This window comes from Gobius niger, assembly GCF_951799975.1.
Source record: "Gobius niger genome assembly, chromosome: 6".
NCBI lineage: Eukaryota > Metazoa > Chordata > Actinopteri > Gobiiformes > Gobiidae > Gobius > Gobius niger.
In genome coordinates this window covers 14,247,653-14,266,397 of record NC_136857.1, presented here as the reverse complement: position 1 = coordinate 14,266,397, position 18,745 = coordinate 14,247,653, and the positions used below count along the sequence as shown (strand labels likewise).

The following is an 18,745-nucleotide window of genomic DNA, read 5'->3' as shown; positions in this document are numbered from 1 at the left end:
AATAGTTTTTTAGCTCAGCCAACACTACCAACTCCAGAGTTGAAAATACAATTGTACAAACCCTCTTTCACACAAATGCAGACAACATAAGATCTGTCCAAGCTTCGTCTAAAATAGTAGCCTCAAAAGCAGAGTTTGTTAGCAGTATTTGTAATATTTGATAAAGGCACTCAGAAAAGTGCAGTGTTGCACACAGTGAATAGAGATAATGCTGCTTGGACCTCAGTTCACACTACTGTACAAGGGCACTTTACATATTTATGTACACAAATGGCTGAACCACAGAGTGGTATAACAATAAAACCATAAATCTACAATCAATTTGAAAAGATCTTTGTAACACATACAGTATGTGTCCCAGTTAAGAATAGTGTCTCCCGCTACTGATGCCACAAACCGCAGTGAGCTGAAAGAGACTAAAGAAAACAAACCTATCAAGAGAGAAACTCCTAGTCTGTCCTTGATTAAAACAGCACCAGGGCCAAATAATCAGTGTAAATACAGATTTACATTGTGCCTGGATGCCTGTGACAGTGAAGTACAGCACAGTCATGATCTGCCTGTTCAACATATTCACTTTAGTCACTGGTGAGTCCTATCTGTCCCTTAGGCCTCAGGACATGTGGCTCACTCATGTGGATGTCCCGTAGTCAAAGGAATGGTTGCCTCACACACTTCAAAGAAGGAAAAGTGGAAGACTGTAAATTTTATTACCGTCCTGTTTTAGAAGCACATCTGACAGTCAAGCAAGCCAACCTGATGTATATCGTCAGTAATGTGTCTCTAGCAAAGTAGAATGAGGCAGAGCCAACTTTGGGGATCAAATGAAGTGTTTTGAAGACACTCTACACATAAGAGTCTGCCTCGTCCTGCTCGACGCGGGGTAGTGAGTGGACCAATACAGGCCGATGTTTCCTCCTCACAGCTGGTTCGGGATGGCTGGTCTGTGGTGCAGCAGAGGGGGCTGATGGGGGGACGGGGATGGGGCGTCTCTTTTTGACAGAGGCCTGAGAGCCGGAGCGCTCCTTGAGGAGGCTCTGAGCAGTACCCTCCATTTCAGACACAGGCATGCGCATCGCTTCTGCCATCTCCCTCTTAGCAACTGACACAAACCCAGGGTCACCCGCCAGAGAGGGCAGGCCACCTCTATGCAGCGCCTGAAAGAAAAGATATATTAAAAATATATATTGACCTGCTTCATTAGTTACTGAATATCAATACATTATTACATTATTCACGCAGGCACGTTTACAAACTTTTCACTTTAAATAATATCTAAAGGTCTAAATAATTAAGACAATAACAAATAATTTCATAAATAAATTAGCTTTCTTAAATGTCAGGTAGGTATTTATGCAGATTCATTCCTGGACAAGACAAACAGCACACAAGAGACATCACAGAGCAGATGGCATCACGGGACACTCTGCAGTAATTAGTGTCAGAATCCTGTACCTCCTGGACGAGCTGGTCAGCAGCCGACTGAGAGAGCTGGCTCTGGCTGTCAGCGTAGTTTGGGTTGTAAGGAAGCTGAACATAAATGAATTGGAAATGTAAATATTAATTTATCTAAATTATGCACTTTAATGTACGTTGTTTACCTGTGTTTTGTCTGCTCTCACTGAGAAGTTCCAGGAGTGTCTGCTGCCTGTTGAAATATAGTAAGGGGAAAAAAACAGTGTCATTGTCAAACAAGTTTAATGTGTATGACCTTTTCCACAAACCTCGTTCTGAGTCTTCCAGGGTGTTGTAAAACTCTGCTGGACTTCCTTCTCTTTCAAAGGAAAAACTGAGACAAACAATATCAGAGATCAGTCCGGTTTGATTGAGTGCACATCATTCTGATATATTCGTATCTTACTCAAAGGCGTTGTTGTTAGTGTTTCTCCTTGGGGGGGCAACAGGGAAAAACTCAGTGTTGGAGTCTGGGGGAGAGTCAGGCTGGCTCTCAGTGAACTGCAGAGGGCGCTGATGGGTCATCTGCTGATTTGTCTGAGCATTAGCTGGCTCAGAAGAGAATGAAGTGACACGGTCTCCAAATAAGCCATGGGAACGCTGCCAACGAAATGCCCAGAGCTATTAGTGGTGGTCACTTGTAGCTAACCTTTATAACACACAGTGATTCACCTGGTAGATGCCCTCCTCTCCAGCCTCCTCCATAGCTCGGTCCATCTCTTCCTCGTTTTGCAGGTCTCCTGAAATAGCCCGGTGCATCTCTGGAGCTGCCTCTTCTTCAATACTCCTCAGGCCAGCCTAGGATAACCCAAAACAATGTATCCCTCTGCTGTGTACTGTAAAAAAGGCTGCACTCACCTAGGGGTGGGAGATATATCGTCTACAATACAATATCAAAATAGCAGTTTGGAAGTTATGGAAATGTGCAACATCGAGTTTATCTCCAATGTTAAGAAATTGGGGGAAATGTGGGATATTATATTTTAAAAGGAGGGGGGGATAATGAGAAAAGACAGGGGAAAAACAGATTTAAAAAATGGGAATATTGGGGGAAAAAGCGACAAATCGATGCAAATAAAATATTTGCAGCACTGTTTTGTATATTTCTGACAGTTTGCCAAAAGATTGCAGCATCATCGTTATCGAGAAAGTCCCCAAAAATCTCGATATATTGATTTTCATCAATATCGCCCAGTCCTACACTCACCTGTATTTCTGGGCCGGATGCGTTCTTCTTGGTTGGTCTGTAGCCATAATATTCCTCTTGACGCTTCATGAATTTGCGGAAATGGTCCTGAAGCAGGAATGTGGCATAGAATTTGCCCACAGTCACCTCATCATCTACAAGTGCATGACAAAACAATGTCAGGCTGTAGATGTTACTGATTTTTAAATACCACATTGAAATAAAACTGCTAGCTTTCCACCTCCTATGGGGGGGATGACCTGATCCAACAGCTTCATACTGGTGCGCTTCCAGATCTTCTTAATAATGGCCCTGAGCTCCTCATTGGCCTGCTCAAAGTTGCCTGTATGAAAAGAGCAGTGTCACTTGTACAAATAAACTAAGACAGGACATAGGTTTGTGACGGCCCTCAGTCGTACAGAAAGGCTGGCTCAAATTGTCATCTTAGAGCACTGGTTCTTTCATTTCTACTCAAAAGGTGCAGCCCATTTGCGTGGCACTGGGATGCAGGGATTAGCACTCTTGCCACACAGCTAGACGGTTTGCATGTTCTCCCTGTGTCTGCGTAGGTTTCCTCCAGGTACTCCGGTTTCATCTACCACTAAAAACACTTTCCTGGTTAAATAAAGGTAACAAAAACTCTCTGCTAAACTGTGATTCATTGGTATCTAATTGTGTATATGGTTGGGAAACACTGGTTGACATCAGTGTTTCGGGATGCACCATCACCATACGAGGTGAGAATTTAATTTAGTACAGATGACGAATTCCATGCTCCTTCTTCACAACTAGATACAATTAACAATATAAACGGCATGCAGTACCTTCGGTTTTGATCTTGAGTGCAGTCCTGACCAGAGCAAACAGTGTTGCATTGAAAGTGACGGTACCATCACTGTTCAGAGGCATGTTCATACCAACCAAACGCTGCACACACAGAAACACATGAATTTACTGGGCACAGAAACTGTTGTGTTTATGGGTTTCAAGTGGTATATTGCCATTAACAATTAAGAATTCAAAACTAAATATTCTGTATATTGAATGGCTAAGTCCTCTAAATGGTGTGTGATGTGACTGAAACCCATGGAAACAGATAAACCACTGTACCTGGCAGGCAGCGCGGTGAGGACAAAACTTGCCAAATCCAAGTGGAGGCTGGATGCGACGCAGTAAAGTCACCACGTCCAGATGTTTAATTCTTCCTCTGTTTAGAGAACATACGTGGGGATAAATCTACTTGTTTGGTTGGTATTGTGACATACCTTTAGGAGGAAATGAGTCACTTACGTTGCCTCTGGATCATACTCAGCCCAGATCTTTTTAAATTCATCCAAATGGTGTGGACCGAGCAGAGACCAGTCGCGGGTCAGATAGTCAAAGTTGTCCATGATAACAGCCACAAACAGGTTAAGAATCTAAAACAAAACAATGCATTTAGTTATAAGCTCTATAAGCTCTATAAGGGTATAAGCTAGGGCAGTGGTTCTCAACTGGTGGGTCGGGAACAAACGTGGGTCGTTTGCCTTTCCCAGGGCACATTTCCTTCAATAGTTATCAAACAGAGAAGTATTTACAGTTGTGCTCAAAGGTTTACATAACCTGGCAGAATTTCATCATAGGCCATCATTGGCCTTGTTGACAACAGAAAAGAGCACCATACCTACTGTGAAATATGCAGGTGTCTCGCTGATGCCACTGCAGCAGAATAAAGTAAAGGTCCCGTCAATCTCCTGACCTCAACATCATTGAACCACTGTGGGGAGAGCTCAAACGTGCAGTTCATGCAAGACAGCCCAGGAACTTACAGGAACTGGAGGCTTTTTGCCAAGAGGTATGGTCCGCTTTACCATCAGAAAAAATAAAGAACCTCATCCACAACTACCACAAAAGACTCCATCTGTCATTGATGCTAAAAGGGGAAATACACAGTATTAAAAACTGGGAAATGTAAACTTTTGAGCACAACTGTACACTGTTAAAATGAGTGTGATGTGGATTGCTTTGATAATAATTTCAGCTTCACGGGCTCATTCAATGCAATAATTTGTGGGGAAAATACTGTATTTTACATTGTATATACATTCCTTTTTGGTTTCACGCTTGGCACCCTTGGATCATGGTGGGTCCCGACACCATAACAGTTCAAAACCGCTGAGCAAAGGCCCAAACAGTGTGTGCCAGTTGCTCACCAGGAAGGCACAGAGACAGTAGAAGCTGAGGAAGTAGACGACTGCAAAGCCAGAGCCACACGTGTACTCCTCTCCGGGCAGGTAGTCCGACTTCGGGTCACACTTTTTCCCGTACATAGACGCCATCATGACCTCCTGCCACTGCTCTCCAGTGGCACATCTGCGGTCACACAAAGCACACACAGCATTGGCCCCGCTCCTAACATCACAACTACACAATCCAAGCAGGAAGCAGGAGACTCACCGGAATAACATTAGGACTGCCTGTGGGAATGTCTGGAAGTTATTGTTGCGGTTGATCTGGGTGCCGTCAACTAAGGCTATTTTTCCAAATATCTGAAGAAAATTTAGACTCAAGTAAGTTAGTCTGGTGGGACAAAGATGTGTCTTAAGAGTACGTGAGAGCATTTACCTGCATACCGATTACAGCGTAGATAAAGAAGAGCATCACAATAAGCAGAGCAACATGGGGTAGAGCCTATGGACAAACAATTAAAAATGGTCAACAACTGGGAAATGACAGCTGTGAGAGGTCGGGGATGAAGACACACCTGGAAAGATTTGATGAAGGTCCACAGCAGGTTACGAATGCCCTCCGAACGGTTCAGCAGTTTGACCAGACGCATGACACGGAAAAGTCGGAAGAACGTGATCGTAACAGAAGCATTTTCAGACGCCTGGAGAGACAATATGGATCAGTTGTATTATAGCATATTCTAAAAAGTAATAAATCAGCAGCTAAACATGCACAGGCTTACCGCAATTTCCTGCATTGGGTTCGTCTCCTGTGTAAAGAAGTCTGTTAAGTTATATGCATATGACAACACAGAAATTGCTCAAGTCAAACAAGATATTAATCGAGCAGCTATTGTCTAGTTCAAATTTCCAAGATTCACAATCTCATTCCTCAGTTACTGTCTAGCTATTTTAACTCATGCTAGAGAACATTAACACAAAATACTGTAGATATAGTTCAGGTTTCACTCATTTCAAGCTTCCTAAATTATTTCTAGAATTGATTTGATTTACAAAACTAGCATCCAAAACAAAACGAGCAGTACCGAAAAAAATCTCATACATGTAATCTTACATTGCATTGTAAGATTAAGCACCTGTTTTGGGTTGGTCAGTGGTAGTAACGCATTTTGATTCACACGTTGTTCAGTAAAAGTTTAGTAGTGCACAGATTTAATTGACAAGGCTCATGCAGTGGTGCAGATATTTACAGCACAGCCGTGGAGACAGTACAGGCCTCCACTGGCAGCCAGGGCACTCTGCGGAGGACAGACACACAGTGAGATGGGTGAGGAGAGTGAACTGGACCAGAACAAGTGGTGCTCAGTGAGGGGAGGGAAGCTGTCAGGGTGTTTACCATATGTGCAATGGCAGTGCAAACGTGTGGCAAAAAAGTGTGTATAACAGCACCAAAAGATGAATAGAAGTGATAATAAGGTCAAATTAATGTTTAGCCGTGGCATATGACTGTGTGGTAATAGCCAAAGAGCACTCAATATGTATGAAGAGTTACTGATTTGAGAGAAAACAAAACACTATGACGAACAAACTATGTGTGCTTCTTGCCATACCAATCCTTTATAGGCAAGTTTGCTTGTTGGAGGGAAGATTTTCTTCATCGTCAAAAGACCGAGGGCCAAACCCCCCAATTGTCGCCCGAAGTAAAGCATCACTTTTGACAAAATGCCAGTTGTACATCATATATTCACAGGAATTGACTGTATGTTTCACATTTTGTATACTTTAACCTCTTGACCCTGCCTTAATCGAGCGGCTTTACTCAAATCTAAATGCTTCTGGACTGGAGTTTACAGCCTATACATGCCTTTCAGTCATGTGACTTTTGTTGTTATGGGGGCAGAATTATGCAGGACTACAACATGTAACAATATCTCTACTCGATATAAAAGAAAGACAACTTTTTGACAGTGGCCTTTTTATGTACTCGTAATCATTGCTCAAAAAGATAAATGTAAAAACACGGCCCCAGAGATGCATGTTTATGTGAAGAAACTAGTGAGTCAGTGTTTAAGAGGTTACCATGCTACCGGTTAGCGTTTAGCTTCAACAGCTCAGCTCTGACCTCTCCAAGGGAAAGCCCTGAACCACACTCCAAACCTTAGAAACAACAGGTGACAGAGGTCAGAGCTGAGCTGTTACTGTACCTAAGTGTTCATAGATGTGAGCCACACATGTGTTTATCATGTTGAAGCCATTGACAGTTGATTGATGACAGTTGCTAACCGGTAGCATGCTAACGTCTTGAGCAGCTTAAACACTGACTCAGGCTGAGACGCTGTTGACATGACAAAGAGAAAGGTTTTCTGTGTCAGTTTTTTTTTGTTCTGTTTTGTCACTTTTTGTTGATTTAATTTGTTGATTTAATGTTGCATTTTTATCCTAATTTTTGTGGCTATATTGACACTTTTAGATTTGGGTAAAGCCAAAATGTGCTCGATTTCAGGTGGAGGTTAAGAGATTAACAGGCCTTTGACAGTTATTTCTCAAAATCCTCTTGATTTGGCCCCGGGGCCTGATGTTGCCTACTCCTGCTTTACCGTACTGTACTGCAAGCTTCTATACTAGGCCTAACGTGTTAATTGTATTTGAGCTTGGGGCAGGACCAGATGAAAGAGTGGTGTGATCCTCTATGCCTAGATTAGAATAGGCCAGATACAATAGATTATTTTGATCTGTCCAAGAAACAGATTGTGTGCATTTGTAGAACAACAGCACCTGTAAGACAAATTAGTTGATACAGGGTGCGATGAGGAGTATTTTTCTACTTACATCAACTTCAGTCAGAATCACATCAACCACGCTACCAATGACTATGACAAAGTCAAAGACATTCCAGGGGTCTCCAAAGTAGCCCTGTGTAGAGAGAACAATTGCTATAAACGCAGAGCGGGTGTAAAACAGTTTGTTGTTGTGTCACGGTACTTACTCTTGCTTTGAAGGCCATGAGTTTGAGAATCATCTCCACCGTGAACAGCACAGTGAAGATCCAGTTCAGTATGTCGGCCAATTTGGACACATGGGCTGATTGGTTGCAGTGCTACAAGTAACGTGTTAAAGAATTAGCCAAAAACAAAAAAACATACAGTACAACAATACAACAAACTGTATTTTGCTTGTGTGCTCCATCTACCTGCATTCCCAGACAGAGCGTGTTTAGCATAATCAGTAAGAACATGAGGTATTCGAAGTAGCAGGAGGTCACGATGTACCACACCCGGTACTGGTACGGGTTTTTGGGGATGTAACACCTCAGAGGACGGGCTTTCAGGGCGTACTGGACACACTGACGCTGAAGAGACACAGAATCAACATTTTATACTTACAATAAGGAATAGTGATAGGTTTCAGATGACACCATGACACTCTGTGGGCCTAATATTACACAGGGGCAGATAAATCTGTTTTTGTATATCAGCCCGAAATAGCGGAAGCATTTTCAGTGCATTGACTGGCTCCAGAGTCTGTCAATCAAGCTCTGGGGCTGAATAGGTAATCATCTATCTCTAATTATCATATTTTTGGCTTCAGGATACTTTTTTGTATCCTGAGGTTTTTAGGATTTCTAGTAGGTTTTCGAAATGGAATGTGTACGTAACGATGGATACGGTCCAATCAGCAGAGAAAACCTACCAGAAATGTAAAAAAAATAATTGATCCTAAACCGTCCTATGGCCATCGGGATGGTAAGTAAAGGTTCTATGTTAACCACAGAAGCAGTCGCTAGGTCACTGAAAGGTCAAATACGCACTAAAAAGTTGCATTGTGCACCTTTATGTTGATTATTTGTGAATTTTTTGATTAGATATTTTAAAAAATCTAAATACCATGTAAATCAGTAGGAAAATTATTACATTGCATCTTTATATCAAAACAGTAAATCCACAAATGTTTTTACATCCATTCAAATGCTTTTACATTAGTGACCTTGAACTTTCTATTACTTATCACAAAAGAAAATAAAGAATAACAACTTAAAGTGTCCACCCATTAAAATATGATGATGAAATGTTATGATGTCATCTGGACCCAACAGGAGAGTATGGGAATTATAAATAACTGAATGTTTCTGAAAAAAATCCACCATTTTGTTGGTAAAAAGCAAACGATAGAGTAACATTAGCATTAACATGAACGTTATACTAAGTGGGTGCCCAGTGTGGCTGTGACAACATAATCCCGATCTCGACAGAACCGTCCATATTATCGATAGTTTACCTGGTTTTTATCAAGCTCACAGTTCTTGTACTCTTGCTCGCCCTGCTCTTGGAAGGTGACAATGACAAAGCCCACAAAGATGTTCATCATGAAGAAGGCGATGAGGATGATGTAAATGATGAAGAATATAGACACGTCCACTCTGTTGTTGAAAACCGGGCCCATATCTTCCTTGGCCGAGTCGATAGCTCGGTACAAAAGTCTGGAAGCAAGGAATAGACCTCGTGTTTGTGGGCAAAGTGGGGGCATTTACAGTCAAGCCAAGATCTATTCTGTTGTCTAATTCGATCGGGATGAATGAGAAATCGAATGCTACGCGATCTATCAAATCAAAGTGCATCAACAACTCACTTTGGCCAGCCTTCGAATGTGGAGACGGTGAAGAGCGCCAGCATGCCAAAAAGCACATTATCAAAGTTAAAGTCGCTATTTATCCATTCTCTTTTGGCAAGCACAGTATCCTGGAGGGAGTTTTCCATTTGTTTATAGAAGACTCCTCTGCAAACAAACACACAAATAAATTCATACATAGGTTGCATGGTAACAGGATGGAAAAGGCACAATAATGGTCGTGGAAGCAGCACATACGTAATATATCACATGGTAATCTGGACCTAACCCTGTATGCAGATTGTAAATTTCCAAGTAACAGTGTTAGTATTTTTCTCGATGGTCGTGAAAACAAGGCTGCAAAATGTATCACCACTTGTTATTCCTCTAATACTGTGCTGTTATTATTGTGTTGTAAAGAATAGGACAGAATTTAAAAAAACGACATTACAACTCCAATTGTTCCTTACTGGCATTCATCTGCTGTCATTTGCACGGGGTCTGTGCAGCTATAAAATTTACCCTGTTTAAAAAAAAAGACATATGTTGAAAATATGCATAAGTAACGTTGTATTTCAATACAACAAGTTCTCAAACCTACCTTGAAGAGCTGGACTCCGATACAGGCAAACATAAAGTTCAGCAGCATCGTGACCAAGACAATGTTGCCAATGGTCTTAATGGCTACAAACACGCACTGGACAACATGCTGCAGATAGGAGACGATGCATTAGGAGACCAGTCACTTTTCGGATTTCCTCATCATTATGTATGCATGCATGCATGTGTGTGTCTGTACCTTTAAGCCTTTGGCTCGGTTGATAGCTCTGAGGGGCCTGAGCACCCTCAACACCCTGAGAATCTTCACCACAGAGATGGCACTCGATCTAGACACCGCGTAAAATATACCAAGTGATGAAAAAGGCTGTGTTGCAATAATAAATCAGGAAAACAAAGCCGTACTCACTCCATTCCCATTGAAAGCAGAGATACTCCAACCACAATCAGATCAAGGATGTTGAAGGAGTTGCGACAGAAAGAGCCCTCGTGCATAAAGGCTCCATACACTGTCATCTGTCCAGCAACAGCGTAGATTAGTTTACAATTTACCAATTAAAAGCAGACAAATGTGATCATTATTCTCAGCATCAATGAAGTCAAATCATTTCTGGGTACAAGCTTCAAACGTCCAAATCAATTTACCTTTAGCACAATCTCAATAGTGAAGACAGTTGTGAAGACGATATCGGCGTAAGCCAAGATCTAACAAAAATACGATCGACATTTAGTTTTTAGTATTTCTCATATTTAGATTCAATTCAAAGTTTTTTAAGATAAGAATGGGACCTTATTTCTGTAAGACTTGGGGTCAATAGGATCCTCTGCTGCCAGAGAGATGGAGGACAGAAGGATGAACAGCAGGATCAGATTTGTGAAGGAGGAGGCATTGATGATCTTGTAGCACAGCTTACGGAACCTGTACCACCACAGTTATGAACAAAGACCCGTAGACATGAATAATATGCTCTGGGGAGGGAGAGGTTTGTACTTGTTCTGAGGGCCAAAGATGAAAAAGGAGCTGGCTTCTGGCAGAGGAACCGCCTCCTCCTTCAGCTGCAGGTCAGCCATTGGTCGAGGCCGAGGGCTGCTGGGGATCTCCGGCTCTTCCTCTTCATCATCCCCTGAAGAGGAAGAGAGCATTCAAGAGTGAGGAAAAACACATTATATTATATTATATTATTATATAAAAAAAGCATAGAGCAATCATGGAAGGCTTACGGAAACTGGGCATAAGTATTTGCAAACTCAAGTTTCTAATGCTTATGAATAGTACACTTTTAAACCGATGGCTGTTCTACAGAATAATGTTGAACCTTAGTCTAAGCATTTTATTGAATCAAACAGCATTCAAAGCAATAATTAAAATAAGCTTTTCTTTACTAATGATTTAATATCAGAGTTTCAGTACACAGTATGGTCAACTTTACAGTGCAGTAATAATGTAGTTCTGGGAGATACAAATCATTGCAGATTCCACTGTCATCACTTTGGGAGTTGGTTGTGGAAATATTACATTATAATTTATTCAAGAAACCTATATATGAATCAAAGTTCTTCTTTTTCTTTATATGGAAGTTAGTAGGGTCAGTAGCCCACCTAAGTTTAGATCTTGTGCCTGAGTCTATTAATAAGTAGGCTTTACTATGCTTCCCACTGTAATGCAGCATGCAGACCTGGTAAACATCACTAACCTTTAATATACGAACATTACAAATCATACAAATGTGTTGCAAATATCAAATACATTTATACCTGGGAAGTCTGCTGGAGGGAATGGGTCTTTTACTTCATTTACATTGGACTCAAATTCATCAATTTTGAGCTAGAAAGAAAACATGATGGTTAATAGATGGAAATGTGCTACGTTATCTAGTGCTGGTGTGAGGTTTCAGAGAGAGAATGTGATATGACACCACAAACACAAACCTTGGCCGTCGTGGGCATGCCCTCAATCTTGGCTCTCTGCTCCGCCAGTTTCTTTGCGATTCTCTCTCTCTCCTCATCTGTCTTATCCGGCATTTTAGATCTGAAAGGCAAAGGAGAGGGTGACATAAGTTTACTTATGTCACATCTTGTATTGTAGCTGATATTTTCAAAACTGTCGTAAACACCTAAGCAGTTTCCTTCGCATTTTCTCCTCTGCCTTCTCTTTCTGGGCTGAAGTGAGACTCTCAGCTTCAGCCAAATTGTCAACAGCAATGGCCAAGAAGACATTGAGGAGGATATCTGATGGGAGATGACTCAGGAAAACAAAGAGTTTTGAATCTTACGTCAAATAGTAGTGAGCTATAAATATGCTCTAATTAAGAATTTAGAATTTAGAATTACCTATCAAACCAAAAATACATATATCAAAAAACAAAGACAACCCTATTGCATTTTAGAATGACTAAATCACTAAAGATACAGAGAAACACAAATAATATAACATTGAGGTAATTTGTAAAGGATACAATTGCCACAGACAAAAAGCACAATGAAATAGATGGAAACTAATATTCCAGGGAAGTCAGGTCCCCCATAGGCCATAATGCCATTGTTCATGATGGAAGTCCATTCCTCGCCTGTTAGGACCTTTGACAAAATAAAGCCACGGTTAGAAAAACAAATGATTAATGGTACAGCCGATAGCTGGACAGCTCACCTGAAACACGCTAATGAGAGCCTGAGGGAAGTTGTCAAAGTTACTGCGATGCTGCCTGTTGTCGGAAAAGATGAACTTTCCACCAAACACCTGCATGCCCAGCAGTGAGAAAATAACAATAAAGAGGAAGAGCAGGAGCAGCAGGGAGGCAATGGAGCGGACTGAGTTTAGCAGAGAGGCCACAAGGTTACTCAGGGAGGTCCAATACCTGAAAGTCAGCAACAAATAGGATGAGACAACGAAATCTCAACTGGGATGGGTCCAGTTTAAAAGCAATTTACTTTGTAACTTTGAGGATCCTGAGCAGACGAATACACCTCAGTACAGAGAAGCCAAGAGGAGTAGCTACTCCTGCAGACAGCATGATCATCTCCAGGATGCCACACATCACGACGAAGAAGTCAAACCGGTTAAATAGAGACATGAAATACTGCCTCGGGCCCAAAGCATACATTTTTACAAACATCTCCAGGACAAACAGCACCAATAGCACACGACTGGCCACATCTGGAAAGAGAAAGGCACGGCACTGAGCATATATCAACGTAAGAGTATCGACGTGTTGATAAGAAATCACAGCAGACCCTGGAGGTTAGTGAGCGAGGCGGACTGGTGGTGGTGCTCGGTAGCAATGGTCAAGGTGTTGAGAAAGACCAGAACCATCACAATCCAGTAGAAGGTCTTGGTTTTCACATAGATTAGACATTTCATCCTGAAGAATCGGTTCCAGCGGCGAGCCAAACGACTACACAAACAATGAATTTAAATAGATTAAGTCTGAGTGCAATTGTCTCTGAAACATGTTTAAGATTGATATAACTTACTAGTAGTAGATTACTTTACTTTTTCCTTCCATATCATACAAGCTGTCTGTATCATCCTCTCCACTGGTCAATGGCAGGAGTCCTGATACACAGTAAAGCAATTCTTAGTGTTTGTTTACATACATGAGTCTAGAGTTTTTAATTCATAAAAGACAGACATTATATCACTGACCTTTGCCCTCTCGATCTGCGTCCAGGACCTCGGCGTGAGTGATCCACTCCATGTACCCGTGAAGGTCCTCATCTAACTGCTGACGCTCTCGTAACTTCTGAAACTCTCCTCGCGACCTGGCTTTCTCTCGCTCTTTAGTGAACTCTCTGCATCGAAAAAAATACAATTAAAAATGGAAATGTGGATAAAATCGATGTAAATATAGTCATAAGAGAAATATGAATAATGTTGCCTTACCCGCTGAGCACACCCAAAACTAAGTTCAGCACAAAGAATGAGCCAATCAGAATAAGTGGAACAAAGTAAATCCATGGCCATTCATTTCCTATGGCATCATTAACCTGAAAGCATCAAAAACCATGGAAATAAATTCTTGCTGTGCACCATAAAAGACTGCAAAAAAGCCCCAAACTGACCCAGTAGAGCACTTTGGTCCATCCCTCCATAGTAATACATTGGTAGACAGTTAGCATGGCAAATCCAATGTTGTCAAAGTGGGTGATGCCATTGTTGGGACCCTCCCAGCCCAGGCGACACTCGGAGCCATTGATAAGGCATCGCCGACCGTTACCCGCCTGAGCACAAGGCGCGGGCAGCTCTCCTTCTGCTGTAGCATAGATGTCTAACAACAGAGCACAGGTTTTATAAACATACACAATATTCAAAGAACAAACTACCCTTGATTCCAGGAGCAACGCAAAGCTCTATTTTACCTGTTTTGGTGTAGTAGCAAGTCTTATGCATTTTGCACTTGAACAGCTCCAGTCCCATGATAGCATAGATAGTGACCAGAAGAAAAACCAGCAAAGCAATGTGCAGCAGAGGAAGCATAGCCTTAAGTATAGAGTTCATCACCACCTGCAGGCCTGAACAGAAAAACGAAACCTGTAATGACGTACAAAACATGCGCAAGGGTGAAGTCAATTCAGTTTCTTACTCGGGACTCCGGACACTAAACGAAGTGGTCTCAGCACTCTGAAGGCTCTCAGGGCTTTCATATCAAACCCCCCGCCTTTCTCCATCGGCACACCAGCTATCTTATTGATGGTGTCCAAGGCAAAAGTGAAAAGTCTGGGTGAAAAAGGCACATTGTGAAGAGGGATAATTCATTGTCACAACTGAAATATCAGAGGGGCAGAGTTGCTCATCTTACCCCATAAAGACAATGACAAAGTCTAATATGTTCCAACAGTTCCTTAAATAGGCCCCTTCATGAAACACAAGCCCATACGCCACTATCTTTAGAAAGCACTCTGCAGTGAAGATCACCAGGAAGATGTACTCAAGACTTTCCTGAAAAAAAGAAAAACGTACAACTTGAACACAAGCGGTTATTGGAAAAAATTCCAGCTTGCACAAATTGAAGTTGACAGGGACATGTTGGCGAACAGATGTTGACTGAAAACTGTGCTGTTGACTCATCAGCAGATGGATCATAGATAATGGATAATGATTCTTTTAATCTGGCATTTTAATTGAATTATCTGCCGCCATTTTTTCGAACTGACTAAAGCCAATCAATTTTGTCACCTTTTTTATATGAACTTTGAACAAACACAACACAACAAGGGATTTGTATCATGTCATATGCTATTAGAGCCTCACTAATACTGTGTAGCATAAAATGCCACCTGGGAAAACAGAAGCATTGTTATGATCAAATAATCTAATTAGTTAGAGCTTGTTGACTACAACTGCTACATGATACTCAGCTCACATCCTTCTGCTTCTTCCAGACACAACAGGTCGATAATGTTTGGCCGCTACAACCTCTCGACCTTTAATCAATTAAAACATCTAATGTCAACATAAATAAATTACATTACTATTCAGTCATGAATCGAAATATGATGCTGTTCATGTCCAATATACCAGCAACTTTATATTTGATTCTGTCAAGACAATGCTTTTAGCCACGTCGAAGCAATGTCTTCTTAACAACTGTTCCTCCCGTTATGTGTTGTACAATGACCTACTTCCATGAGACACACTGGTCTGCTCCACTTACACCATTCACCTTTGAGAAGTGGCGCTGAAGTAAGAAGGATTTATGTGAATGGATAGGCCAAAGGGAAAATATATTAAAATACTGACGGATTTTACTGTACTGGACAGTGTAATTTTCAGTCGAGTTGTTTCCTCCCATTTCTGTTGGCGGTGCTTGTTGTTGTTGTTATGGAAAGATTATTATGCAAAGCACTACATTACACTGTATTAGTTGAACACATAACTCACCAAACTGGAGTTGGTATTATTGCTGTCTTCTTCAGGCATTGGCAAAAAAACAGCCAGCGCTATACAGTTTGCAAAGATGGTCAGCAAGATGATTATCTCAAATGTTCTGGATGGGTAGGCTCAGGATCATTGCGTAAAGTATGCTTCAATTCATAAGACAGTCTATGCAAAAGACTTAAGTGTTACATGCAGTATTCAACATATTCTCAGTGTAATTTTGGCTTATAACAGAGGCACTATGCTGTTACACAGCCCCGTTGTGCCACTTGCAACTAAGAAGTAGGTCATTTATTATATTCATCTTCTGATACTATATGAAACATAATCTCAAAACAGTAGCGATACCAAGCTGCTCACTCACAGTGGAGTGTAATCCTGCACTCTGCACTGACTCATTTCTGCCTCTAGAGGGCTCTGTGAGAAAATTCCCCTGCCAGGTCAGCATCATGTCTGCCTGTGATGTTGCGGGACAGCTGCGAGGCCCAAGAATACGACAGGCCCATTTAGACATTAAACACAGATGGTTAAAAAGAAAGAAAAAAATGCCATAAAACGCTAAAAAGACTCTGCCTACAATACAAGACATGTATATGCCATAATGAATGTGTAATAAATAATAAAAATGTTTTTGTTTGTTTAGTATTGAATATTGTGTATGATAGAATCACATTCCAAAGTGATATAGTAGTGGCACAGTCATCTCCCCAGCACTTGAAACTATGTGAGGACGGTGCAAGGAAAGACAAAATACAGAGATGTTTTGTACAAATAGCTGCCTACATATCAGTTTTGTTTGGGGTGTAAGTGCAGTGCAAATGCGTCCTAGACTTCTCAGAAAAAAAAAGCACCCAAACTGAGCTAGGGCTATATAAAACAATCCTCATACGCCATCACTCAGCAGCCTGCCATATGTTCACTTGTCAAGCCTGGCAGAGGCAGTATGTCAACAAGCCTCAAAAATATAAATCAGAAATTAATTTCTTGAGTATGTTAACACTTAAGAAAGTAAAACATGATGTCTTGCTCATTACAGGTGAAGTGCACAGCTGCTGCTCTTGATAAATTGAACCAAATACCATCCATAAGCCACACTGGCATGGAAGACCGTTATTAAGGGACCAATTGGGACTGTTTTCAAAGGATACTTCCACTCCACGATGTTGGTGCAGGCCTTGCGGAAAGGGTTTTTCAGCGTGAACATGAAGAGAGTGCGAGCCGGCCGAGGGTTGCCTCCTGTGGCCTGGAGCTTTTTCAGCTTTTCCCTTTGTTTCCTCTTCAACTCCTCTTCATTCATGATGACCGTGCCTTCTGCGGTCGCCATCTTGTCGCCAAAACCTGAGTCAAGTCTCCAATGGAAAAGAAATTGGTCTTCTTACAGTATATTCCCAAAGTGTGGAAAGTTTTAAAATCCCTTGTTTCAACAGTTAGTTCCAGACTTCATTGGTACATCCGCATGGCCCTCTCCCCTTCAACTTCACACCGTCCCACAGGCCTCCCCTGCTGCCAGAGGGCCTCTGACAGAAAAAGCCCCCAAGCTCAGAGAAATAACTGCAGCCCAGTTGGCCCTGCTGTAAGTTTATATTTAGAATATGAACCACTGACAGCCCATGCTTGGGGTTGGGTTATGGCACTGAGGAGCAGAAGGTAGAGGAGAAGAAGTGTATTGGATCCAGGTGGGGGCTGGGACAGGACAGAGCAACAGGCAAATGATTACGCTTCATCCCAAAAACTGACAGCTGCTTTGATCTGTGGCAGAAATGACCTAACATTTGTCTTATAAAGTGCTCAGGAAGCTACCACTGTACATGTATTCAACAGATTGACACACCTGTACAGAACTCTATATTGTTTGAAACCCCAAATTACTATTAATGAATTGACTCTAATTAAAACATGGCAATAGCTTTATGTAATGTCAACTGTTAGCAAAAAGAGTCCCAGGAGTTGAAATGTTTCTGTTTATTTTACTTTATGGTCATTGACAAGATCAGTGCAAAGTCCAGTGCAAATGTAGAGATTATAAACATTATTTTTTTTAAATTATAATAAATAAATACAATTTACAAAAAGATTCACAGCAAAGACAGCCATTCAAACAGAGATAGTGATCAGTCCATCTCTCCTGAATACTTAAATTTTGCTCCTCATTTTTCATTTCACTTCAGACAGATTTAAAACGAAATCCACAAATTGGATCTTTTAAACTCTTTGTTTTAAAGAGTTGGCTCTAAAGAGTGGAAGAAAACCCATCCTGCATTCTCGCCACAAAAATCAAAAGTCAGTGCTTTAATTTTGCAAAAAAATAATATTTAAACACATTTTGGAAACAAGTCCTATGTGAACTGATGAGGCTAAAGGCTGGATTGAGAAAAGGTGCATTTGGAAAAAGGCTCAATTTCCTAAGAGAACATCTGTCCAACTGTTAAACATGGTGGGTTCAATTAAATTCCAACACATTTTGGAAGAAAATGAAACACCATCTCTGAAAAAAGCTGAAGTTAAAAAGAGGATAGCTTCTACAAATGGATGATACAAAATACCTCAAAATTCCTGATGGAAGACCTCAAGAGGTGCAGCTGAAGGTTTTGCCTTGGCCTTCACAGTCTCCTGACCAGAACATGATTGATAATCTGTGGATGAACCTCAAAAGAGCTGACAGCCCAGAAATATATCAGAACTGGGAGACTTTTGTACAGTAGAATGGACAAAAATACCTCAACCATAAGTTTGAAAAAAAAAAAAAAAAAAGAGTTTACAAACTGTGACAGTAGCCAAAGGTGAACTACTAGGTATTAATTATGCAAGGTGCCAAACCTTTGCTGTGGTCTTTTTTCCTTTTCTAAAACATTATTTTGCTTTGAATGTCTCGTCAAGATTATTTGTACACATGGTCCA

At 41.2% G+C, this 18,745-nt stretch overlaps 1 protein-coding gene across 1 annotated transcript; it reads right to left on the bottom strand.

The window, feature by feature from the left end:
- Positions 1–399: 399 nt before the first annotated feature.
- On the bottom strand, positions 400–17,500 carry LOC306964759 (dihydropyridine-sensitive L-type skeletal muscle calcium channel subunit alpha-1-like). Its single transcript, XM_079558905.1, has 45 exons — positions 16,996–17,500; positions 15,851–15,956; positions 14,769–14,908; positions 14,553–14,686; positions 14,329–14,481; positions 14,032–14,237; positions 13,853–13,956; positions 13,616–13,761; positions 13,444–13,525; positions 13,204–13,364; positions 12,901–13,126; positions 12,620–12,827; positions 12,429–12,549; positions 12,087–12,201; positions 11,902–12,001; positions 11,728–11,797; positions 10,964–11,096; positions 10,762–10,891; positions 10,618–10,677; positions 10,382–10,488; positions 10,214–10,301; positions 10,016–10,123; positions 9,885–9,937; positions 9,436–9,582; positions 9,085–9,286; positions 8,000–8,158; positions 7,796–7,906; positions 7,639–7,722; positions 6,060–6,107; positions 5,592–5,618; positions 5,385–5,510; positions 5,246–5,311; positions 5,078–5,169; positions 4,834–4,993; positions 3,932–4,059; positions 3,752–3,848; positions 3,466–3,568; positions 2,883–2,984; positions 2,663–2,796; positions 2,128–2,253; positions 1,862–2,055; positions 1,725–1,789; positions 1,602–1,648; positions 1,456–1,530; positions 400–1,157 (listed from the first exon to the last, which is right to left on the bottom strand). The coding sequence occupies exons 1-45, from the start codon at positions 17,169–17,171 to the stop codon at positions 846–848; spliced, it is 5,532 nt and encodes a 1,843-aa protein (XP_079415031.1). The 5' UTR covers positions 17,172–17,500; the 3' UTR covers positions 400–845.
- Positions 17,501–18,745: the final 1,245 nt, after the last annotated feature.

Coding starts and splice junctions, on each gene's coding strand:
- LOC306964759 (XM_079558905.1), bottom strand. CDS start 17,171: ATGGCGACCGCAGAAGGCACGGTCATCATGAATGAAGAGGAGTTGAAG. Junction 13,127..13,203: donor CTCGCTCACTAACCTCCAGG/GTCTGCTGTGAT, acceptor TTCTCTTTCCAG/ATGTGGCCAGTCGTGTGCTA. Junction 10,124..10,213: donor ACCGAGCCAAAGGCTTAAAG/GTACAGACACAC, acceptor TCCTATCTGCAG/CATGTTGTCCAGTGCGTGTT.